We start from the raw sequence: 27,043 nt of genomic DNA on the forward strand, positions 1-27,043 counted from the left end.
CCGATATGTTAACGGATTGTTTTTCAATTATGACGTTTTGCTTCTTTTCTTTTTTTCTTTTTTCTCTCCATTTGTTTCACTTATTTAGTTGGTTTGGATTATGTAAACAGAATTTTTGTATGAAATGCGTCCACTTTTGTCAAGGATGGCAATGTATGTAACAGCGTTATAGTATCACTCATGAGTTGTATATTCACATGCAAATTGAACATGGTGGTACCATAGTGGCATGAATGTTTTTCTTTCTCTTTTTTTTATCTGAAAAGAAAGGGAAGGTTTTGGATATGATCGAAATGTTGTTTTCTTCCAGACAAAAGTAATTTATAGTTAAAAAGTGTTCCTTCATGAGGAGCCAGATTTTCCTTACATTAAAAACCAAACTTGTGTCTACTTTTTATTTTTCAAACTCCTGTTCACTAGACACATTGCCACTTGGACGTAAGCGACTATTATTTGAGACCATGTCTACCGAGGACTATGTGAGAAGATTAAAAAGATGTCTGTTTACATTACAATTGAACTTCTGCATACCAGTAGAGTCATGAAAGCAAGAAACAGGGATGGAATTCCAAGATCTAACAGTCTGAAAGTAGAAGTTATTAGAGTAGAAGGCTTTCCGGCATCTAGAGACCTCTACACTGAAGGGGTGGGATTTTGCCACTAAATGGGTTTGCCAAGTGTATGTACGTCAAGGGGTTATAAGTACAATGAATTCATCAGAGCACATTCCGTTAAAGTATTTGTAAGACAGGCACAATGATGCAATATTATTGTGATGGGACAGGGGTTGGAGTTTTTATTCTTGCGGGGAGGCTTGTAAATAGGGAGAGAGTGCAATGGATTCAACAGGCCATCATCATCATCATCATCATACATTTTCTCTGCATTCTGCAAAATATGTTTGGTGCCTATTTTCTGTTTTTTAATGTTAAACAAAGCAGATGGGCTGAACCATTCCCATGACAGGATGCAAGTCTGTTTTAAGTTATGCTTCCCAGCGAGACTGGTATCCATTTTTACATATGCCACCTGGTATTCCATCCAATTACTGATTAAGCATAATTTAACTTTAATCTTAAGAAAAACAGTGAGCCTAGGGTTGGAGGGGGAGGGTAGAATTTTTTAGAATTATAATATGAATACAAACAAAAGATGTTTCTCCCACCATTCACCTGACATAAAGCCGTACATTCTTAACCTATTCATCAGAAATGTTTTAATAATATATAATAAAAAATATTTTTTTAAACTTTACATAAAAAAAATAGTCTTTACTTATAAATTTAACATTAAAAAAAATTTTCAAAGTAAAGATAAAAATATTTTTTTTAATTCTAAAATATTTTTATTAAAGATAAAATCATTCCAAAACAGAATCAATTTAAAGTAAAGACTATTTTTTTTTTTTTATGTAGAATTTTCAAATTAAACTTGAACTTACATAAGTATTAATAAGAAAGGATTTTCGTTTGGTAGAACACCAGTAAGACTTGGAAAAACTTTCACTAAATAGAAAGCAGGAGTCAAAAAGAACTGCTTTAGTAAAAATTATCTATTTCTCTTTAAATCAAAGTCGGCCTATACTTGCTGAAAAGGCCTTGGTTAGTATGATTTAAGCAGCACTTTGGAGGCCCCTCTCCTCTGCCACTCAATGATTTGATTTTCTTCTCTTGATGTTGAAATAAATTATATAGAGTTACTTCATTTATTAAAAAAACAAAAAGAAACTTAATGCAAATATATATTAATCCGATCCAAACTTAAGATTCTGTAAAACTTTTTTAAAATTGTTAATATTAAATTTAAAAACTTATATTTCTATTATCATGGAATTAACTAAAATCAAAGCTTGGTACTTATGCAATGTAAGGACTGTGCTATTGTTAGAATTATCTGGGCGGTTTTCGGAAAACAATGGAAGTTACCAAAATGCTGAGCACTTTAACCTAAATACAAAAAAATCATAAAGAAAAAATTTGTTTGCTATCATTGGTTTATTAGATAAAAAAAATCTAAATATTTATGTTGACTTGAACAAAACAAAACGAAAATTTTTAATCTATTTATCTAGAATTGAACAAAAAAAAAATTTTTAACCTAAATATCTTGATTTGAACAAAAATATTTTTAAATCAAAATATTTTTGAAATCAAAAATTTTTTTTAAAACTTAATATTTATCTTGATTTGAACAAAAAAATGTTTAATCCAAATATTTTGATTTGAACAAAAAAATTTTATATCTAAATATTTATCTTGATTTGAACAAAAAAAATTTATTTTTTTAATCTAAATATTTATTTGGATTTGAACAAAAAAATTTCTTTTTAAATTAAAAAAAAAAAAAACATTGTTTGCTATCAGTTGTTTGTTATTGCAAAAAAAAAATATTCATGAAACTTTACAATGATTTTTTTTTTCATTCTTGATTAGAATTTGAATTTTCTAAAAGTTTTGTAAAAATTGTCCAATTGTTCAAGAATATTTTCATTTTTTTATTAATTTTTCATTGAATTAGGTTGTGCAGCAAAGATAATATATTTTTCAAAGAAAAATTGGCCAACATTTGCACAAAATATAAAACTTTTTTTTTTTAAATGACAAAACTTTCATTTGGAACCTTCTATCAGTTTACATGAACCACCCAGACGAATCCAGCAATAGCATGATACTTATACTGTATAAGTATCCAAAGCTCTATATAGGAAGATCAAACTACTTTTTGAGTAAAATTTGTACATTAATTTTGTATTGACAATAATATTTTAAAATATTTTTAAAGTCTTTTTTTTTTTAATTAAGAAAAACAATATGAAAATATAATCTCATTATTGACGACCAAGTGTTTTCTGTTTTTGTGTTGCATTTTAAATAAACAGAGTTCAAAGTTCTTAATATTTATATTAATTTAATTGTTTTTTAAGGATAAATCATGTTTTTGCAAAACTCTTTTTGGTTAATTATTTTATAATTTAAGTTTTAAAAACTTTAAAATATTTTAAAATTTTTTTTTTTTAATTAAGGAAAACAATATGAAAGTATAATCTCATTGACAACCGAGTGTTGTTTGTTTTTGTGCTATATTTTAAATAAACATGATTATTTTAAATCAAATCACATTTTTTTTTTCTTTTAATAATTTTTATTTTAATTTTATCCAAAGAAAAAAATATTTTCATTTACTGAATTAATTTTAATATAAAAAACTGACTATAACAACGAAGTGCTAATTAACGCTGAATCATTCTCCCCACCCGCCAAATCGGCCATACCGAAACATATCAAACCCAGAAACATCGTCTGTTGGATTTTATACAGGTTGTTTGAAGGAGATGCTCTAGTGCTTATCTGCAAAACAATGGAAAGTCTTATATGTTAAGTTAAAAATGGAGAAATACTACAGAAAGTAAATATTTGAGAATGAAAGTTACCCAGACCAAAGTTTTGATAAGTGACTGTAGTGTTTGTGAGCACCTAGAAAGAGAAGTTTCCCTTCTCAGTTTTGGGGAAAAAAGTTTTTGGTTTGCTTTACGACATATTAATCTTTTCCAGGTCCAATCATTTTGGCAAAAGTTTTTCTGCTTCAAATATTTATTTATGGTGTTTAGTTTGGTTGTTTTGTAGAAAAAAAATTGTTTTGTTTTTTAGCTTTGCAGATCATGATTGAGTTTTGCAAAGGGAAAGGGAAAAAAACAATAACATCATTGCTTGGTGCATTTAAGTCAGAAAGCCGATATCTTGAGACAGACGGATCTGGTAGCATCAGAAATGCTGAGGTTAATTGGTTGGCAAAGCAACAAATTATGAATTGCTATCTACCTACGTTATAACCACGTTTGAGGCAAAAACATTCGGCAAATTACATAACAGAAACAATATAAAAATAAGTATATGGGAAAACAAAAGATGATTCAAACTCTGGAAAGCATTACTTATTTAGTCTATAAATATAAAAGACAAAACGGCCGCACGTGTGTTTGTATGTCCAGCAAAGGCTTTTTTCTGCCAGGGTTCTTGGGGAGAAAAGGTGGGTACTATTCTATAGAACTTTTTATATACTCCCTAGATCATAATATCTACGATTTGCGAACGGACGTCGTATTTACATTTATTTACATCGACTTTTATAAAACTCACGCGATTCCATCCTCTCGTATGTTTGTTCATGTTTTTTGTATAAAAACGAAACTGAATCAAATGCAAAAGGCATCTTCCCGGTCTTTCATGCCGGGATGTCCAGAAGGCAATCAGCTTTGATCAATGCTGTTCATTTGGACACTCCCTTTTTGTGGGGAGCTGTTTTCCTCAACATCGTGGGGAAATGATACGGCGGAAAGCTTAACTAGCCTCCAGCCAATGTTCATTTTTGCAAGTCAACTTTTTGATTGACATTGCTAACTTTTAACGCTTTTCACTTCCTATGGCTCCGTAGCGTAGGGGCAAAAGTTTACGTTTTCTTTCACTTTCTTTTCCGCCTTCGGATCCCTTTTTTTTTTTTTCTTTTACACCTACTAACACGCGGGCACCGCCAGGTACCCCCACTAGTAATTAATAAATCACAGGGTACAGTACAATTAAACTAATAATGTATCTGACTCTTACAATACTTTTTGAAGTGATAGAAAAGTTTAACCATTTTTCCCAGCAATAGATTCCATGTAAATCTTCCAAGTCAGGTCCAGGGTAAAAAGTCAATAGCAAAAGTTTATCAAAACAAGTGGCTTTTCTCAAGAAGAAGAGGACCATTAAAGATTTAACATAAGAAACCAATGCAAAAACTGGGGGGTTTTTTTTTGGATTAGTCAGACTGCTCGTCTCATTTTGATGGCTTTATTCACATAATACTTCGGTCAATGTAACTTATGACTGTCTTCAGGTGTATCTTGTTGAACTGTGAAATCTATATGTAATTTCACACAGAATCTTTTATTTAATCCACAGGAGTAGCATACTCTTGTTATGACAGCCATGATTGGGTAGACGTCCAAAGTAATTCACAATTGTGTTTTTTGTGTCGCTCAAATAGCGTAATTTATATATTACATGCAAAGTGAGTTGAGTAATACCATTTCTCAACGGTAGGACGTTTGCACACGTCCAGCTTGGTCACGCGCCAATCTCAAACTGCCGGGCACTGGTACTCGATACCGGAAGTGACGTCACTAGAGGAAGTGACGTCGTGAAATAGTCCATTAATCCCCTGGAGGGGTGTCTCCAACAATTACTTAAGAAGGAGCTTCATCAAGAATTTGTTCATGTTGGACTTAAAGACAACCAAATTGTAAGCTGGGAAACAGGCAAACAGAAGAGAGTTCCACAGTTCTTTCCTATCCCTTGTCTTTGTCTCCTTTGTGACAGAGTCTACAACATGTTGGGTTCCTACATGTTAACGTGTATGTACTATGTTACAATACTTTATCCACTATGCCAGGGTCCTTGCGGAAAACAAAAAGTAGTATTTTTAACTGTTAGACAGACAGAGCCTCTTACAGAGATACTTGGATACATCCAAGATAAAATGCATCCATTCAGTGTACATGTTTAGCAATGAAAATGCATTTTTGAATGCAAGTGTGACAGTTCAATCAACAGACAGAGCATTATATAAAAATGCAGCGATACATTAAAAAAAAATAAAAATATGTGAATATTAGTCACTGACTCATCTGGAAAAAAAATTCACCTTTGCAAACATAATTTTAATATGAATGAATATAAATATTTATAAATGATCAAATATATATAAAAAAAAAAAAAAAAAAAAAAAAAAAGAAGAAGACTTTTCAGACATAACAGGTAGTGAGCTTTTGTTATATATGACCAGAGGAAGGGGGTTCAAATATGTGTAAAGATTTGATTAGTTAAACATGATCGCATGTTAGGTTTGGTTATGTTTACAGTATGTCAACCCTTTGTAAGTTATTTAATGCTGAATTCTCATTTTCATAACAGTTTTTATGCTTTAAGTTTTATATCTCTTCAGATAATTTATTCATGGTGTCTGATTTGGTTGTTTTATAGATGAAAATTGTTGTTTTTGTTTGTTTGCTTTGCAGAACATGGTTGAGTTTTGCAAAGGAAAAGAGAAAAAAAACAATGACACCAATTCGTATCATTCTGACCACTGTTCTCATCTTGACTCGAGAGCTTTCCCGGAAAATCCATTCTGTTACTTTTTTTTTTTTTTACTCATATCATGTTTAATGTTTCTGCAAAATTTCAAAAAATTCCAAAGCGTAGTTATTGAGAAAAGTGCGGACAGACAAACGGACGAACAGATAAGGGTGAATTTACAGGCTACCCTCCTTTTGTCGAGAGACAAAAACTAAATTTTACAAGCAAACAATTTGGAAAGAATTCTAGCAAACCAACCATATTCCTCCCCCCCCCCCACACACACACACATACTTGATGACCTTGTACCTAATTTATTCAAAATTTAAATTGTAATTTTACAAGTAAACAATTTGGAAGGAATTAAAATTTATTTTTATACCCAGGCTTTGCCATCGGGAAATAGCATTTTCCTGGCATGTAATATCAAGAAACTGACAAAATAAAAATAAGGAGGAAAGAAAACAAATTGATGGCATGCAAAAAATCCCATCAGCAACAAATATAACCATTTCTACTTGCTTTTAGTTTTGACAGTTCAATTTCTAAATTTTCCAATTGTCTTGCCTAGAAAACACATAACACTATCAAATATCAGACAACTATACATCCATAAAATTAGATTTAAAAAATGTATGTTTCACAAAATTATGCATACATTTCAGCCCCATTTACAAATTACATTTATCTATATATATCTATAACTATAAAAGCGAACATGTTTGTGTGTGCGTTTTCGTGTATGTCCAAGAAAGGCTTCTTTCCGAGAACCGATCGGTCGCCTTGTCACCCCCTTCAGCCGGTCGGTTGAGACAATCGTCGACCTCAGAACTCTTCCACTCCAATTACGGCAGCCTGAAAACGACCCAACTCTGGCGGTTTGCAGCTCACTATTTTCGTCCTTCCAGTGACCACTGCCGGTGATAATTCTTAGCCGTTTTAATGTTGCTGGTATTGGTAGTGACAGAATTATCAGTTGGTCATCTAAATTTATACTCCGGACCTGACGTTGTGTACTCGCTTACCGGCGAACATCGCCGATAAGAGAGCCGTGGATTTTAGTGTGGTGAAAAAGGAAATAAAAACGATTCCACACACGAATAAACAATTAATCTGGGTTTATTCACAATAATAATGGTCTAATAATATTTCAGAGTTTGAAGGAAGTTGGCTGTAGCTATTTTAAAACGGTAGCTTGTGACTCGAGTTCAGATAAGTTTTTCGGCCATTGGAGATACGTGTTTTAAGTCAAAAGCCCTCTCTGCCCGACTTTCACACCATCTGAATTCGCCAAAATTGAATTCTCTCTTCTCCTTCTCTTCTCCCCCTCCTCTCTTCTCCTTCTGTTCTTTTCTCTGTGTTCGAGGAATATATACATATCCATCAATGCCCTTTAAACATCACGAGTTTGTATTTGTTTACAACAAAAAAACTTGCCTGTCATCAGCTTTCAAACCTTGTTTTCTAAAATAAACAACCGCCTGTCATTTCATCTCGAATTCTGTGTTTCAAAATAAACAGCCAGCTCACTCCAAACTGACCGTTACAACAATAAGTATCTCTTGGCATACTTTTTCCTTTTTCTGTTCTAACCAAAGAGTCATTTGATTGTCCTATTTTTTCGTTCTTTTGGCTCTTTCTCTATAACGGCATATCAACCCCATAACTTGGTTACATACCTCCCCCACTTAAAAGAAACAATATTGGACTCAATATTTTTTCTAACCCACTTCTTCTTTCTGGGCCTTAATACCATGGCTCTTTGTGGTTTTACAATTTATAATAGTTCATCAATTGGATTCGTTCTTAAAGAAAAAAAACTGTATCATTCATGCACATGCAAAAAGTTCTCTTTTAGAGTTTAGCGTTTTTCAAATCTGCTTTCAGTTCATACGATTGTCCATAAACCTCATTAATTTTTATATATATATATATATATATATATATATACACACATTTCAATGCATGCAACTATTTAGTCAATAGTCCATTTTTCCTCGGATTTCATTCCATGGCTCTTTCTTGGTTATCTGGCTTCTTCACATATGTATCTCCAACGTTGGTAGGGTATTAGATGCGGGGTTAACTGGTAGTCTTGATTCTGTACCAGATTGATCAGATCTGGTGTTTTTATCAGAAACCACGGTAGCGTCCCTCACTTCATGCTCATCCCTATTCATTTCAAACAACAAATGGACTTTTCCTTTCAAGCGCTCTAATTGAGGGTTACTCTCGTCCTTATCTATTTTATTAGCATCCTTTCCAGCCCTTAGGAGGCTATTGATGTAGCTAACTCTCCTTTTCCCATACACTAGAAAAGCTATTATCATTATCACGACCAAGATGATTATTGTAGGATTTAACCATTTACTTACTTTTTCCCATCGCCATTTTTCTGGTTCATTACCATCCTTCACTGCTCGTAACTCATCTAATAACTCGCTCATATCGATCTTTCCATCCAGTTTCAAAAGAGGTGGAATTTCGCGAGCTTCTATCTTCGGAAATTCCTTAGTGATAGGTGTCCATACCTTTGACCAATTTACACGCGGTATTCTAGTTAATGACAGAAAGTCATTTCTAAGTTCAAACTTCTCTTTAAATCTGTAGGACGGCAAGATCTCTAGAGTTGGGCCAAATGCTGCGCAACTCATAGGTAGATCTATAATGGTCATAGGTGGATGAATAATATTTCCCCTTGTTGCCGTCCCTTACAGACTTTCGACAACTTTCGTTCACTAGTTGAGGCAACTGCCCAAACACCATCAGATAGATGTATAGCTTGGGGGGTTAGTATATCAATCGACACCTCTGCTCCACAATATTTATTGATCCCCTCCTCATTACCTTGGAATAATTGAACTACGCATAACTTGTGTCCGTTAGTTGCATAGATGGGACTTTCTACTGCACAAACTCTTAGTGCATTCATGCTACACGCTAGTGCTTCGCTAGGTGACAACACTATGAATTTGGTTCGGGCTGGGTTAAAAGCTATTCCTTCGGTTTCAACTTTGTACCTTGCTACTGCTCTCCTCTCAGTGACATTAGTAGGAAACGGTATCAGTAAATTAATTACGGTAAATACTTCGAAGTCGCTATTTCTATCCAATAAAGGTAACTCAACCATTACGTAAATCTTATCCTTTTGTAACATCGTAGCACAACTCAAGGTTTTATAATATTCCCATAGACTCTTCTTTGGATCTACTGGTAAGCGTAAAGTATGTGGCAAGTCTGCCTGAAGCATCCCAAGTATTGTTTTTAAGTCTTTGGGGGGTATGATGCTCAGTGACATGTGCGCTAATGAAAGTAAATCTAATTGTGTCCTAACATGTTCCATTGCCACTGTCAATAACTGAATTGATGAGTCGAGTTGGTTTGTCATCGTCATCAGTTCCAGTATTTGCTTAGTTACAGCCTCTACCATACTTATTCTTCTAGCCATAAAAGTCAAACTTTCGTTTAGGCTGACGACTGTATGGGATAGCCAGTTTATTCTTTGTCTATGTTCTGTCAGTTCGTATCTAGTAACATTCACTATTGATAAGCTTTCCTCTATGACGTGCTTTATCTTCTGTTGATTTTCCTCTAAACTGCTTATATGCCTTTCTAATACTTCTGTGTCACTCTCCGATACGGTCCCGAATAATACGTGTAGTGCTTTACCTACGAAAGGAAGTATAGATCTCTTTCTAACTCGTTTTTGGGTCCCATCTGCTGCTAGCAATCCAATATCCCTAAAATATCCTCCAATGTATCGGAGTCTTTGTTTCATCTTATCTAACCGTCCTCCAAGTGATACAAATAACGCTGTATTAGAATTTATCCCAAGTTTTGATTGATTTTTTTGCATCTGCAGCTTTAAGTGCGCTGCTAAGTTAACTTCGTCTTCTAGTTCCATTTGAACCTTCCGATACGCTCTCAGATCAATGACAAACGTCAGGATCCACTTAGAATGAGTAATCGTTACCTCGCTGGTCTTCTTAAATACCGTACTGTGTGTGTGGCGTAACGCTACTGTCAATCCAACCATCACCGCCATCATCATTATTAGACGCCGCATCCTACAAATACACATAGTAACGTTCCTTTATTATTTGTTCCATTTTATTTTAGTCACTCAATTCCAGTTCCATAAATAACTTAACGAAAGAATCAGTTTCATCCTCTTCGTCTTCCTTATCCTCTTCATCGCTATTTGTAACTTTCCCCGTTTTAGAGATAACATTGATAGGTCGTCTTACACTGCTTCGCAAAAGTCTAGGTCCCCTAACATCGCCTATTACCTCTGGGGGCTGTGTTGACGGAATCGCATTGCTCTCTGATTCTTCAGCCCTATTCTCATTACCAGCCTCTCTATCTCTCAGTACCGATAGTGGAATATCATCTTCAGATTCCCAACCTTCCGAATCTGGAGGCGTAGTTGTTATCTCTGGTAGCGAGTCGGTATTCTCTACCTCAAATTCTAACTAACTCCTGTTCATCCGCTACCTCATCAGCCCACCTATCCGTATCTTCCCAATCTCCTTCCGGATCTATCAGGGTGGCTTTCCTTACAGGTCTGTCTGTATATTAGGCATTTTCCACTCCCTAATATTGGCTTCACAGATGTCTGACGCGTGAACCCTCTTCGTTCTATTCGTCAGTTGATCCCATATTTTATATGTCACTGGTCCCGTTTGTTTTACTATCCTATAGTACGGTTTCCATCTAGGATCTAATTTTCCTTTTCTAACCTGTGCTCTGTAGTATACTGGGTCGCCAACATCATATGTTTTCTTGACCCTTCCATCATTGACTCTTTTGTTACGTTTTTTCTGTGCTGCCCTAATCCCATCTCTATCCTTATTCAAAGGATTCTTAACCTTACTTTTCCTCTTTCTACAACTGTCCCACAAATGCCCGCTCTTCCCAAACCCCTGGCATGTCTCCTTCTTCCTTAGTGGACAGCTAGTTGCTGTGTGCCCTCTTTCCTTACACTCATCACACCGTACAAACTCTTTCGCCTTGCAACTTTGAATTAAGTGTTCTTCACTGCCGCACTTAAAACACTTAGGTCTCAGCATGCAGGCCCTCTTTGGATGTCCTGGGCGGCCACAGTTGAAACAGTGCACCCTGTCTCTGCACTGGTAACTATAGTGCCCCTCTTTTCCACAATTGTAGCATTTTAATTTTAAAGCCCCATCTATGCTTTTCCGGACATTCTTATCTCTCCTAGGGGTCACCCGTCCTTTCGCTATTGGGGCAACCCTAACTAGTTTAAAGATTTCCTTGTTGGAATCTTCTTAGGGGACGTGAGTTTTAATTTGGGTCCGGGTGGATTCTTTCTATCCCTATTCCTACATTCATGTGCCCTGTGCCCTTCTTTCTAGCAAACAAAGCACACTAGACCCCTCTTAAAGTTGGGATGGCGTATGTGTCTCCCCCTCCCCTTAAGTCCCAGTGTTCTGGATTCGAGGCTTCTTCTTCCCCACTCTGGTGAAGCTCAGGGCACTTTGCTCGGATGTGTCCTCGTCGACCGCATCCGTAGCAGACCTTCAACCAGGCTGTCTGGTTCTCCTCTAATTTTTTCTAATCTCAGGAGGAGGGCTTCAGCTCTTCGAGCCTGTGCAAAGGCCTCCTCCAACGTGTTAGGCTGTGCCCTTGCCACGTCCTCACGCAACAGGGAATTGCTCAAAGCGTCCGTGAAGAACTCTGCCAGCTGAGCCTGGGTAGCCGGATCATTTCTCCGATCTTGATCTGGGTAAGCTACCTTAGCGAGAACGCTCATGCGTCCCTCTAGGTGAGCGATGGATTCGCCACCCCTCTGCCTCACACCTACCAGCGCTCGAGCTGCCTCCGTTCGGCTCGAGTGACTGCCGAAGTGCCGCTGGATGTCATTTTCAAACATCTTCCAGTTGGTTTGGGATTTGTATTTATCCAAATACTCTCCAATCCATTCTGAAGCAGCATCCTCGGTATAGTCGTATGCCAGTGAAATCATATCGGTATCCGACAGGTTATAGATGCGCCCTTTCTTCTCTATTGCTTTGAGCCAGGGTCCCAACTCCACAGCCAAACCTGTGAACAGTGGGACTCTGGATCCCGTTACGTTAAGTTTTGGGGTTAGCCGTCCCCCTTCTTCAATCCTACGTCCTAATTCCTCTACAGACCTACCGTTTTCATTGGTCATGGTAGTAGTCCTAGCGGATTACGTATTAAATAACAATAGACAAAACAAAAAAATATAAGCGCTCTTTGAAAAAGCCCACAAGAAGTCCAAAAACGAATGCTGACAAGCAAAAGAAAGTGATAAGAACGAAAATAAGGTGGTTTCCTACCTGATCGCTGAGATGTTGTTGGTTCTGCGCTGCTTTTGTTGACTCGCTTGTTGGGAGGTCCAACTTGTTGTAAACAGTAAACCTCCTGTTTTTTTTTGTTTGGTTTTGAATCCGTCTGCCTGGTTAGCTAACACACCTTCTTCCTGATTTCGATAATCCTTGGTCAACGGCACCAAATGTCACCCCCTTCAGCCGGTCGGTTGAGACGATCGTCGACCTCAGAACTCTTCCACTCCAATTACGGCAGCCTGAAAACGACCCGACTCTGGCGGTTTGCAGCTCACTATTTTCGTCCTTCCAGTGACCACTGCCGGTGATAATTCTTAGCCGTTTTAATGTTGCTGGTATTGGTAGTGACAGAATTATCAGTTGGTCGTCTAAATTTATACTCCGGACCTGACGTTGTATACTCGCTTACCGGCGAACATCGCCGATAAGAGAGCCATAGATTTTAGTGTGGTGAAAAAGGAAATAAAAACGATTTCACACACGAATAAACAATTAATCTGGGTTTATTCACAATAATAATGGTCTAATAATATTTCAGAGTTTGAAGGAAGTTGGCTGTAGCTATTTTAAAACGGTAGCTTGTGACTCGAGTTCAGATAAGTTTTTCGGCCATTGGAGATATGTGTTTTAAGTCAAAAGCCCTCTCTGCCCGACTTTCACACCATCTGAATTCGCCAAAATTGAATTCTCTCTTCTTCTCTTCTCCCCCTCCTCTCTTCTCCTTCTGTTCTTTTCTCTGTGTTCGAGGAATATATACATATCCATCAATGCCCTCTAAACATCACAAGTTTGTATTTGTTTACAACAAGAAAACTTGCCTGTCATCAGCTTTCAAACCTTGTTTTCTAAAATAAACAACCGCCTGTCATTTCATCTCGAATTCTGTGTTTCAAAATAAACAGCCAGCTCACTCCAAACTCTGACTGTTACAACAATAAGTATCTCTTGACATACTTTTTCCTTTGTCTGTTCTAACCAAAGAGTCATTTGATCGTCCTATTTTTTCGTTCTTTTGGCTCTTTCTCTATAACGGCATATCAACCCCATAACTTGGTTACAGCCTCACAACTTCTTAAAACTTTTTATATTGCGCCTAAATGATAATATCTATGAGTTAACAACCAGGGTCGCCTGTCTATTTAATTTGCCTGACTTACAAAACTTAAATATTCAACAGTTTTCGATCGCCGCACGTCGATTCGACTTTCGTATAAAGAAAGAAGCGAACAGACTCGCGGTAAATAAAACACTGTCCCGCACTCAAAGTTGACGTCATTAACTTGTCAAAAACGGGCACCTGCCGTTAAACGTCACACTTTTTTTTCACACTTTATTATTTTCCAACTGCGCGTCTAGGCTTTGTTTTTTTGTTTTTTTAAAAACAAACACCCTGCCAACGATTTACCTAAAAACACATACACCTACAAACACCCGGGCAATGCTGGGTACCTCCAGCTAGTATATATATAAAAGGCAAAAAAGGTGCACGCGTTTTTGTATGTCCAGCAAAGGCTTTTTTCGCTGGGGTTCTCGAGGCGGGAGGGGGCTACTATTTTTTAGAACTTTTTATATACTCCCTAGATGATAATATCTACGATTTGCAAATGCATGTCCCATCTACATTTATTTACATTAATTTTTATAAAATTCGCGCTTTCCTTCCTCTCAAGTGTTTGTTCGGCTTTTTCATATAAAAGCAAAATTAATTGAAAGCAAAGGCAGCTTCCCGGCCTTTCATGCCAGGAACGTCCTGAAAGCAATTAGCTTTGATCAATGTGGGGGGAACCCCTCATATCAGACAATTACTATTCATTTGGACACTCCTTTTTGTGGGGAGCTGGTTTTCCCCAACATTGTGGGGAAACAAATAAATGAAAAGCTGAACTGGTCTTCAGCCAACGTTTATTTCTGCACCTGCGAGCAAGCCAACTTTTTGATTGACATCGCTAAATTTAAACGCTTTTCACTTCCTATGGCATCGTAGTATAGTGGTAAGATGTCGCCGCATCATGGGCTCGAGCCTGCCTAACTACTAACACTTTTTTTTTTCTTTTACACTTCCAGACACCCGGGAAACGCCAGGTACCCCCACTAGTTCTGAATAAACTGCTTCTCTCAATTATGCGTTCCTACAAAGGTAGCAAAGAGTTTTACTCGCTATCCATTTACTACTCACATGCAACTCACCTACACCAAGTGTATCCTTATCATAGGTATCATTATTAAACCACAATCTATTGTTTTGACTAGTACAATTTACTATATACTACACTAGATTTTCTTACTAAATAATAAACACTCCTTTTTGCTTACATTCTACTTGGCATCTTCATATTTGCAGAATAAACAAATATCGGAACAATTTTATCTGATCAAATTTTCCCAAATCTCCAATTAATCCTGTTAGAAGTGAAACATGCAAAGAAAAATATGAGGCAAAAATTCAACGTGTAAGAATGAGGAGGCCGGAGGCAGAAATATAGATTATATATTGTTTTTGTGGGTCTTATTTATTTTTTTTTTTTTATAAATAACAAACAAATAAGATATTTGAGAAATGAAAGCAATAAAAAAAAAGTTTGAGGATGGAAGAAAAGGCGGTCCTCATTAATCATCGCAGTTAATCATTAATTAAGGAGGTAAGAAAAGGGGAGAGGGGAATCAGTTCCAAGGTTGAATCAACAGTCCAACAAAATATACATTCCTGCCAATAGAATCTGGTCAATTAATATGCCAGGTTCTGAACAACATAAGTTTCATTTTTTTTTTAAGGGAGGAACGACGAGAATTTCACTAACCTTTTTCTAACATTAGAATCCAATTTGATAATCACTCAATGAGACACGCAGAGAACAAAATCCTATTTCCTCTTTCATGTTAGTTCCATTTTGTTATTTATTTTCTCTTACTTTTCGGAGCCCAGCAAAAAAAAACATTTGTTGCTTTCCATCGGCATCTCAGACTCCATCGCATAACATTTTCTTTTTAAGGTTTCATTCATTTCATCGCTTCTGATTCTATCACTCAAGACAAGCCGACTCTGAATCAAGAAAAAATACAGCCATCGCTTGCCAAATAGCAAACTCAGACTCCCTATTCTTTTCAACGCCTTTGACTTTACGGAGGCAAGAGAAACATAACTCGTGTCGAGTGACCAACCCAGAATCTCCTTCTCTTTCTTTATTTTCTTATCTCTACCCCTCCTTCTTTCCAGCTATCCCTGGTATTCCCTATGTGACCTTGGCATGGCCTTTCATCAATTCTAAAAATATCTTGACCCAAGCAGTATCGCGGTTGTTTGGTTTCTTTCTATCCTGGACTTACGTCCACTGCTTGCGTCTCATTTTTCTTCCCCTGGCGTTCTCCAGGCTTAGGACCGTGACAGTGTCTTGTGTGCATTTTGAAATTATTTGCAAGAGCACTGAAAAGTTCATTCAATTGTACTTGTTGCGTGATTCATAACGCATTGGACAGTTTATACGGTGTGTTGGATAATTTATATAGTGCTTGTAAAGCATATGGTACTCATAAATGCTATGATCTGTTCTGAGTAGGTGAAATTTCAGTCATTATAGAGAAAAATCTTGGTTTTTAATTGCAACATTTAAAAGATCTTTAAAGTGAGCAAAAAAATTTATTTTTAATTTTAAATAAATTAGTCAGATTCATCTTGTTCAGACAATATAATCTTTGTTTATTTTTCAGGCCATTTCAACTAATACAAACGGGACCGCATGGAGTGCACACTTGCAACAACATACAAACCAAATAATAGTAGCAGTAGTTGTGCGATATTTGTGGATGAAATTTCATAATATTCAGATAAAACTGAGATTAAAGTTATTTGAGTTACATGAAAATGTACCAACTTAATGGTGTCAATCTATATCAAATATTAAGAATAATTGAATCTTTCAGATGTTTGCTTAGTATATCATTTGTTGGAAATATTCTGAATAAGATGTTTGGCAATTTGCATAAGTATGTTTATTATAATTTATGTTGCTTTTTTACACACTTTACTTAAGAGGAGAGGTTCTATACAAACTTTCACAAAAGAGTTTGAAAAGGGAACTCAAATATTGGATGAAGTTAATTTCTAACACAACAAAACAAAAGAAAGGAAGAGCACTTCGCCTCTGCTAAATTAACTTTCTTGAAAAAAAAAAAGTAACACCTTCCAGGACAGTTTTTAGAAATCACAAGAAACCTACAAAGTATCTCTTTGTTGTATTTAGAATTGTAATATATATTTGAATGCAATAATTGCCTTTGTTTGGTTTGTCACTACTTTTATCAAAAAAAAAAAAAAAAAAAAAAAAAACTGATTCTTCTCAGATAAAAGTGTTTTTTGGGGGGTTTTTTTTTCTAGAAATAACCTTCCAAAAAATTTCTAACATTCAATACAAAGTGGCATTCATCCGGGCAGATTGAATTGGTTTTCTCTAGGAAACATTAAATTCACAAACAGTCTCCAGTCACAGGAACGGTCAGGGGAGATAATGCTGTTACATTTTTGCAGTTCTTTCAGAGAAATTTCAACATCCTACCTACATAAAGTGCCTGGTATTCTCAAATGGTTACTCATATGATACTGACCAGGTTCAATGGTGCTTAACTTTGGTGAACTAGCAGTAAATCGTGCATCAACATGATTCTGCCATATTTCAGTATATCAGGAAATTAAAAAAATGCACACAGTTTCAAAAAATTGTTTGTCGGTAGAAATATATGAAAGTCTTTGATAAATACTCACATATATAGAAATCCATCTTTTTGTCCTCCAAGTGCTCTTTCACAAACTTGTAAAGGGAAAACACTTTAAAAAAGAAAGAAAAATTTTGAATAGGTTTAAAAAGGATTAAATAATTACAAAAAAATTTTCGGTAACAGTATTTTTCATTCTTTGGAAAGGGCATTAATCCTATATGGATTATTTAAAATTTAAAAAAAAAAAGAAAAAAAAAAATGTTCTCCAAATTGTTTTTTCTTCTTTTTTTCTCACAAAATTTATAAATCTCCAATCATCAAGTTAGCAACATGAATTAGAAAATCATACAACCAACCATTGCAATGGTTCTCAACAGATTTTAAATGACCCCACTAGCTTCGGTTTTTTTTTTTTGTTCTTTTTTTTTTTCCTACTTTTTGCAACTCTTCACAATACTTGAAACAGGAGCAAATTGTTAATCTTAAGCACAAATGAAAAATATGATATGAAAAAAATTTTTGGTAACAGTAGTTTTCATTCTTTGGAAAGGGCATTAATCCTATATGGATTATTTAAAATTTAAAAAAAAAAAAAAAAAAAAATGTTCTCCAAATTGTTTTTTTTTTCTTCTTTTTTTCTCACAAAATTTATAAATCTCCAATCATCAAGTTAACAACATGAATTAGAAAATCATACAACCAACCATTGCAATGGTTCTCAACAGATTTTAAATGACCCCACTAGCTTCGTTTTTTTTTTTGTTCTTTTTTTTTTTTCCTACTTTTTGCAACTCTTCACAATACTTGAAACAGGAGCAAATTGTTAATCTTAAGCACAAATGAAAAATATGATAAGGGACAAGAACAGCTTTGTGTTTTAATAAATAGATACAACAAGGTATCACAAACCAGCTTAGAGTTTAGTGTGTGAAAATAAGCAAGTACAGTGAAAATCTCTTCAACTGCAACATGATATCTCATTTATTTTGGGGCTATTTTGATAAAATTGGGATGTAAACAAAATTTAATCTTTTCTTTTAATAAATGTACATTTTTTTCTCTCGTGGTCTTTTTTTTTTTTTTTGGAGGGGGTTACTTTAAATTCTTATTTTTAGCGATAAGCGGTTTATTTTTTAATGTTAGTGTGTTTTTTAATTTAATATACATAATATTGTTTGTTTCTATGGATATAAACAATGGTGCTTATACAAATAAAAATACTGAATCGCATTCCAAATAAAAACTCTTTGATACACTTACATATAAGGCAAAAATAAGTGTCTTTATCAAAAACTACAAAAACCTATCAAATAGAAGTTTAATTAAGAATAAGAATCAATATTATCGAAAATTGTAGTTTTATCATATTAAGTAATTTTGAAGAGTTATCTGAAAATAGGAGAGAATTCAGTCTGTCATGTTGACAAATGTTAAGATTTCCCTGAAAGATAGTGTGAACACGTTTGGAATTTAAAAAGATTTCATGTCAAATTGCTTATTAACTTGTTAAGTGAAAGTTTAGAATAGTTTAAACAAAAAAGCTCCCAACCTTCTTCTAGCATTACAAGTTGATTTTTTTCTTTTTAGATAATTGTTATTTTATCAACTTGCATGCAAAAATAAGCTATGTAAAAGATGCTTAAAACCATTTGAATTATGCAAATACCATCAGTAGTTTAAAAAGTTGAGAATTTTAAATGCCAAAATTTATGCTTTTCCGTGGACATTTTTCTTTAGAAAAAGTGGGCTAAATTACGGACCTCAACATTTCAAGAAATTCTGTAATTTTGCCACCATTTATTTATTTTTCAAGCTATTCTCATGAAACTTGGCACTCTTATGTAAAATTGTGTGCACTTTCTGATTATGCAGTCAAATCTGATGTATCTCTTTACCATAAGCCATGACTTATAAATTCAGATGTACAAATAAACTGGCACATGGTATCATACAGTGGGTGTCTATTCATGAACAAAACTAAGTATTATACTGGTATTTAAATATAGCTTTATTGAGAGCAGGCATTTTCCTGCCTCCTCACTAAAGGAGAGCTTAATCTTGGGTGTAGCCATTAAATGCCTGAAGAGCATTCATGGCCAGTATTTACTACTTCCCTCAAAGAAAAAAAAATTGAGTAGATATGAATTAATCTCAGAAATAAATCAAAGAAAATTTTTCATATAGATTTTGAATTTCTGTAAAAGATGGGAATTCCCATAGTCGACCAGAACTCATGCATTTTGGGACCAGTCTAATTTTTAATTTTGTAAATCCTCTTTCTGGCCCAAAATATACCCCTATTTTCTGAGATGCAACCATAAATCGTACTCTACATGAATCCTTGATGTAGCTTTCACAGTACCAGGATACCAGGAATCCTGATAAGCAACAACTATATATTCACCAGTTGATGGTAATTTTCATCATTTCTATTCTGTTGTTTTACTGAAAATTCAATTATGTAGACAAAGAAATAAAACAGTAATTCTTTTTACCTTGTTTCCACCTTAACATTTAAAATGATTACTTTTAGAGGTTTTAGGGTATGCTGAAAACGAATATCGCATTTAAATTTTCTGCAAATAAGTAGTTTTCCAGATATTAAGCAATGTCATTTATTATGTTATCGCTGGTGGCCATCTTGGTACGTGCGAGCGCGCAAACGTAACTCCGAGAAACTATGCACAAACGCATGTACCAAGATAGCTACCACACCAGCAATAATATAAGAAATGACATTTCTTAATATCTGGAAGACTACTTATTTGCGGAAAATTTAAATGCGATATTTGTTTTCAGCATCCCTGAAAAACCTTGAAAGGTAGTCATTTTAAAGACAAATGTTAAGGTGGAAACAAGGTAAAAATTTACAAAATGCATCACAATGAAATTCTTTATCGAACCGCCTAATTATTATTATTATTATTATTATTTAGACATCCTCTGTTAAAAAAAAAAACATTTGTTTTACAGATTCGAAAAAATTGTCTTGACAATGAATTAAAAATAAATTCAAGTTTCACGATATCTTTTTTATTTAATTGTTAGGTGAAAGTACAGAATAGTTAACAAAACACCCTTCCTTCCCCATGTTAAGAATGGGTTTCTACATAACGTTATTATTTCAGCATGGTAGCATAAGTGCACAAGTACCTTTTATTGGTTATATATTTGTTTGTTTTTTGCTACTACTAAAACAATTCCACCTTAAGTACAAATAAGAAGTTATAAATACAACGATAATAGAAACGCATGTACTTAGTACATTTTGTTGTTCTTTAACGCTTTTAGTACATGTGTACTAAAAACGTTAAAAATAGTAAATCAAAATTGAAAAACTTGAAAAATTTTTTTTATATTGACAAACAGAATAAAAAATGAAACTGATTTTTCTGCTTTCGATTTGAAAGCAAGAAAAAAAAAAAAAAGTTTTTTATTATTCATTAGCCAGCTGAGCGCATAGCAATCCGTTTTCCCCAAGAGGGTTTGAATTTCTATAAAAAATAAGAAATTTCTGCACAATTAATAATTATCGAATATTTACATATTATACATGAAAATAATTCTTAAACTATTATCTATATGAAAATGGATGATATATACCGATTTATCATATCAATTTTGAAATATTTTTCGTCAACTTTGCTCGGTCATAACTTTGCTTCCTGTGGTCGCAAAAATATAAATCAAAGTCCAGTAGAAATGGACTTCTATGCTTATATAGCCAGTAAAATTTCAGCCATATCCAATCAAATTTGACCCCGCACATAGATATCCAAACGTAACGTATGAAATGTAAACATTGAAAAAATAGTTTCCCTTTTTGCTGTCGTCATTTTTTACTGTTTTTTTTTTTCATTTTTAACTTTAAGCATAAAAACATTGAATGCATAAAAGAAAAATGAATTAACATCATTGGAAAGCTTATTCTATTCTCTTTCCATCAATGTAATTCTTTTAAAAGTTGGCCTACAAATAAAAAAGATACAACTTGAAGCACATTAGGTATGTAACGTTGCTGATGTCCACGAAAATACAGCGTACGCTTGTAATGCTCCTTCTTCATGTTAAAAATAACTTTTAAAAAGATAATGTTATTTCGAAAACCATTTTAACATGTGTGGAGTTTTACCTTGAATCCTATGATATTCATAAGTTGGTTGGGGGCGGCACATTATCTGGGAGTCTGACCTCTTTGGAAAATTACCTCTCTCATTTTCGTTAACTTTTCACCAAAAACCATGGTGTCTCATGCAAAATACAATAAAATTGATTTTTACTTTTAATTAAACTTCTGCTTGATAGTGAAGGAACTTATTTTTGTATTATTTGGATTCATCGGACTACTGTTCTCATCTTGAGTGTGATTTTCACAACGTTTTGATCGATGTAATCTCAGACCTCTAACCCTTATCCCAAGTGGCTTCCGGGCCTTGATAAGTGGTGATCACTGTGTAAAAAAAAAAAAAAAAAAAAAAAAAAGACCTTCTTCAAGTGTATCTTGTCGAACTCAGTAAGGTTTCTGTCGAACTTGAGAATTTGGACAGAATTTCGAGCGGAACCCTTTATTTACTTCATGAGGGTAGCATGCTCTTGTTCTGTCAGCCATGACTGGATAGAGGTCCTAAGTAATTCACAATTGTATTTTTCAGTCACTCACACTGAAAAGTGAACCTTCAACGTTCAGGAGAATATAAAGGAATGAAGGTAAAAATCACAGGGCGTTTTTTTTTTTATTTGGACAGTTGAGAGAGCACGGTTGGTGAAGATTACAGTTGAAGTCAAGAGTTGGCAAGAAGGAGTTTAGACGAATATTTATTATTTTTTTTTTAAAAACAGTTTCATTCAAACTAATTTTTATTTATTTATCGATTATTCCACTTTGGTTTTTGAGTTGCTGGACATGACAAAAGTAAAACTCAGCAGTGATATAATAAAGCCCTTCTACAGTGATGAAGACGTGGTGGCCTGGCTCACAAAGGTTCAACTTGTTGCAAAACTACAGCAAATAGGTGATGTGACAAGCCTTCTATCGTTATATTTGGAGGGAAATGCGCTCTTGTTCTATCTGGAGATGGATCAAGGTCATCAGATGGACATTGATTTGATTGAAGTTCGATTAAAGGAAGTTTTCGCAGATGGGACATTCACTGCATATTCAAAGCTTAAACAAGTTGGCTGGAGAATGCGTCGACATAGATGCCAACAAAATACAACAACTTGCAGCAATATGGAGTAAGGGCTCGAAACTGCAATGAAGTTAGCATTTGTAATGGGGTTCCCAACAACATTTCAATGGAGTTGCAACAGGCTTCAGATATTAATGCATTGACTATAGGTGATTTGCTGACACAAACTAGGGTACTCACACGAGATGCAGCTGAGGATGTTGTTGGAGCTACGCTGCCACTTCAAAGTGAGGTTAAAATTCCACCACAATGAATCCTTGAACAGGGATCATCTGTTATAGTTGCAGTGGCCAGAGCCATATAACCAAAGACTGCGCAACTGGATGGACCAATGGCATAAGCGTCCAAAGGTTACAACATAAATTATGATGTTTTAAGTGCAATGGAATTGGCCACTTTGCCACATAATGCCAGGGAAACAATTCTGGGAAAAAGACGTCAGCGCCAGTCTACTCCCCATGTGTGCAAGTAAGAAAGGAGATGCATCCAGTCATCTACATACTTGTTGACGGACAACAATGCATGGCCCTAGCTGACACAGGCTGTTCTAAAACCCTGATGAACAAGATGGAGATGCCAAGCTGTTATGGTGATGACGACAGATAGAAAGGTTATTAGATGCTGTGGGATCGGCCAGAGCTTACAGTGGGTAGCATGCACTCTTTGCAACTGGAGGTCTTAATTATCGAAGGAAAACGGTTAGGCTTTGACCTTTAACTGGGATTTTATGCTCTCAAGAAGTTGGATAAATGCATTTGACTGAATCTGGCAAGGTTCACTTTCTCATGCAAAATGTATCTAGGTGTGCTGCGATTAAGATTGATGAACCAGACTTCAGTGCTGTATTTGACCGACAAAAGAAAGAATGGACTGTCGCATGGATATGGACGGGTGGACAAACACCAGAGGGCAATTGAAGAATAGAATATCAGAGTACCCCGTGGCCAAGCATATTAGGACAGAATATGAAAAAGAATAAGATTTATGGCTGAAAAATGGATGGTTGGTGTCATATCCAGAAGAGCTAAGTTCAGCTAAAGCCTTAATTCCGTTAATGGCGGTAGTGCAGATGAATAAAAACAAAGTGAGATCCGTGATGGACTACAGAGAGCTCAATAACTTTGTCGATGCATTTACAGCAAATGCAGATGTATGTGCACAAAAGTTGCGGGAATGGTGGCATGAAGGTTCTGATGTTACCATATTGGACCTGAAGAAGGCCTACTTTTAGATGCACATACACAAATCACTGTGGCCCTTTCAGACGGTGATGTTAAAGGGGGCAAAGATATTATCTTACATAACTTGAGTTTGGCATGAATGTTAATGCAATCAATTATGAATGCAGTAATTGCCGAGGATACATCTATAAAATGAACTACGTCATCGTTGACAACATTTTTGTTATGTCTTGCATCTGCTGATCGAGTGAAGAACCATTTGGAAAAATTCGAACTGGTTTGTAAGTCTCCTGAGCGACTTAAAGAAGGAGCAAGAGTGTTTGGATTGCGTGTTCACAGCGATGGCAGTAGACTACAATGAATACGAGGAAGAAATGCTCCAGAATCTCCACCAGTCATGATGAGGCGAACAATGTTTTCAGGGTATGAGAAACTGATTGGTCATTTTTCTGTTTGTGGATGGCTTCATGTAGCTACAAGTACACATAAGACATCAAGCTAACAAAGTTACCACGAGCTGGGATGATGAAACGCATGAACCATCTCTCAGGAGTATGATGATGGAAATGCATAGCAGGATACATCAAGACAATCCTGTGCTAGGTGATTGGTATGTTAATGGAAGTGAGATTACGCTTTGGGTGGCTGCAAGCTCACTTGCCACTGGGGCCGTTTATTTACAGTAAATGTTACATAAGTAGTCAGAAACCGTTCAATACCGTAAAAGGTTATAAAAAAAGTTACTTGTAGGAGTCTTTTGCGGGTATGCACTGCAGGAGGGTTGTGGTCATACATCTGCATGGTGTGGCATCCGATGAAGAAGGGAGAGAAAGAAAGTAAAGCGGAAACGGACATATCATACAAATGCCGCCTTGTGGCGAAGAATGATATTGCCGGAATTAAAGGGGAGGGGAGATAATTATGTTTACCTTAATGTCACAGGTTAGTGTCCTCGTGTTCGCTTGCGTGTGGAAACGCAGTTCCCACAAAACAATGGTACATTTGACTTTTAAATGTCACCTTTTTGAATTTTGGCATAATTTTTTTCTTTTGTTTTTTGTTTTGTTTTTTTACAATATTCAAATAAAATGATAATATTTAAGTCAGAGTTATAGCTGTCCTTATAAAAGACAAAACGATCATGCAATTGAGGTCTTTTACTGGAGGTAATATAAATTTCCATAGATAATTGTTATAGCAGTTAAAAACAAAATGGATAATTCCAATGTGAGATTAGTTTGATGTTTTTATGTGTTTTACATATCAAATAAGAACCACAATGACAAATTTGACAATTATTGACAAATTCCTATAAATAAAGAGACAAGTTACTTTAAATAAACAAAGACAAATGCAATGTGGGATTTTTAAAGAAGTTCTACTCAATCATAACTATGGTTAAAATCCTTTCAGAATGAAATTTTCTGGGAACAATGATAGTGAAGTATTAGCAACTAAAGTATTAGCAACTAAAAAGATTTCTGCTGATCGAGTGTCTTGTTATAGGGATGGCCATGATCGGAATACATTCACACGGATTATAGAAATAAGTTTTATAGTTTAAAGAATGGCACAAAAGTTGCTTCTTTTTGAGCTTGAATCCGGGTTTATTCTCTTTTGCTCTGAAGTAAACAGACTTTCTCCTTGAAGAGAATTTGCTCAACCATACCACATCATTCAGGACAAACACTTTGTTAGTAAGATTCTTAGGTTTCAAAATTTTTAGGTAAAGGTGGATGATTTGTATTATTTGAACTACTGTTTTCATCTTGAATGTTATTTTCATGCAAAAACCGTAACAGATCAAGTACTAGATAAAATTCAATTGTGAGACTTTTCTAGGGGCTGAAAGTTCAATCCTTAGTGTGAACAATACTAAGAATATCATTGCAAATTATTTCGGGCTTATATAAGATGATGGCTGACAGAACAAAAATTCTCTACAGATTCCTGATTCTGACAGAAAGATTCTGACAACACACACTTGAAAAGGGTTAGCGGCTGTATCGGGTAAAACATTGTGAAAATAACACTCAAGAGGAGAACAGTGACCCAAATAATACAAAGCAAAATTCTTGTTATAGAATCGATAGACCAGATCTATATTCCAACTCATGAGATTAATTGCTTTTATAAGTTTTTTTTTTTTTGATTGAAATCAAGATACATACCCGTCTCTTTTGGTTTGAAGGATCCCTGGAGTATTAAATGGTTTGGGAACTGGACACGGATTATAGCTTGCTGGTATTTGCAGTATTTCTCATTCTTCATCGTTTCCCGCAGAGATTTGGTAATCAGAGGTTGCTCCTCAGTATCACGCCTTTTCAAATGATAAAGAAAAATTCAAAGAATTTGTCACATCAAAGTTCAAAAGAAAATATCAAATTAATCGAAAACAAAAATGAAACTTAAAAATCAAATAATCAAGATGATATATTTACAAAATGGAAATTTACTATTTAGTTCTTGTTCAGAATTCACCTTAAATTAAAAAACAAAAATAAAGAAAAATCTGTATGATGTACTTACCCATGACAAAACAAAAATATCATATTCCAAAAATCACGAAAATTGATTAAGTAGTTTTATTTTTAAAATAAGGAAATCATATTTTATGATTAGAGGAGTGACTGCCTCTCCTACTATTTCGAAAAAAAAAAAATCCTCAAAACACAAGGGAGATAACTCAATCATTCAAAACTTGCAAAATTTATATTGTAATGTCTACAAATTCCCTTTAATCGTTTAAAAATTATTTTCTTTATAAAAATAAAACTACTTGATCATTTTATATGATTTTGGGACTATATTTTGTTATGGCTTCATACAGATTTATTTTATTTTTGTTGGTTTTTTTTAATATAGGGGAAGTCTGGAACCGGAAACTACTATTTTCCTAAAGCTAGTTGAAAAATTGATTTTACCAACAGAAACGGCATACATATACTTTTACAATTTCAGATCAAATATTTATATGCATATTATATTTTTTTATGCCTCTATGAAAATCAACATGAAAATACATGATACAGAAAAAAAGCATAATCCCATTTCAACATTTTAAAAATATAAATTGTTTTGCTTTGATTGCTTTTCGGGATATTTTTCAAGTTCTTTATATTTTCAAATATTCATGAATATTTATTCATGAAGTCGGGTTTGGCTGTGTTTAATGGCATCTTTTTGTGATTATTTAATGTCAAATCCAGTAATTTTGAAAAAAGGTTTCATACTTCAAGTTCTTTATATTTTAAAATATTTATTTATGGTATTTAATTTGGTTGTTTTCTACAGGAAAATTGTTGCTTTTATTTCCAACTTTGCAGAACATGATTGAGTTTTGCAAAGGGGAAGGCAAAAACAATAACAATGCTCAGCACATTTTAGGTCAGGAAGTCAGTATATTCAGACAGCCTGATCTGGTTGCATCAGACAAAATGAATTGGGAAAATGGTTCTATATATGGTTGTGTATTTAAGACTAAACATTTTCTATTTTGTTGCATATATATTAGGGAT

At 34.7% G+C, this 27,043-nt stretch overlaps 1 protein-coding gene across 1 annotated transcript in view; it reads right to left on the reverse strand.

The window, feature by feature from the left end:
* The window catches only part of LOC145292172 (tether containing UBX domain for GLUT4-like), a 189,785-nt gene that overhangs the window by 89,140 nt on the left and 73,602 nt on the right, over positions 1-27,043 (reverse strand). The window contains exons 12-13 of the mRNA XM_080138434.1: positions 25,697-25,845; positions 17,202-17,264 (exon numbers count right to left, since the gene is read on the reverse strand). Coding sequence (XP_079994560.1) covers positions 17,202-17,264; positions 25,697-25,845 — 212 coding nt within the window. The remainder of the gene's footprint in view (positions 1-17,201; positions 17,265-25,696; positions 25,846-27,043) is intronic.

Source organism: Euprymna scolopes, chromosome 13 (genome assembly GCF_053919585.1).
Source record: "Euprymna scolopes isolate OS-2025 chromosome 13, ASM5391958v1, whole genome shotgun sequence".
Classification (NCBI taxonomy): Eukaryota; Metazoa; Mollusca; class Cephalopoda; order Sepiida; family Sepiolidae; genus Euprymna; species Euprymna scolopes.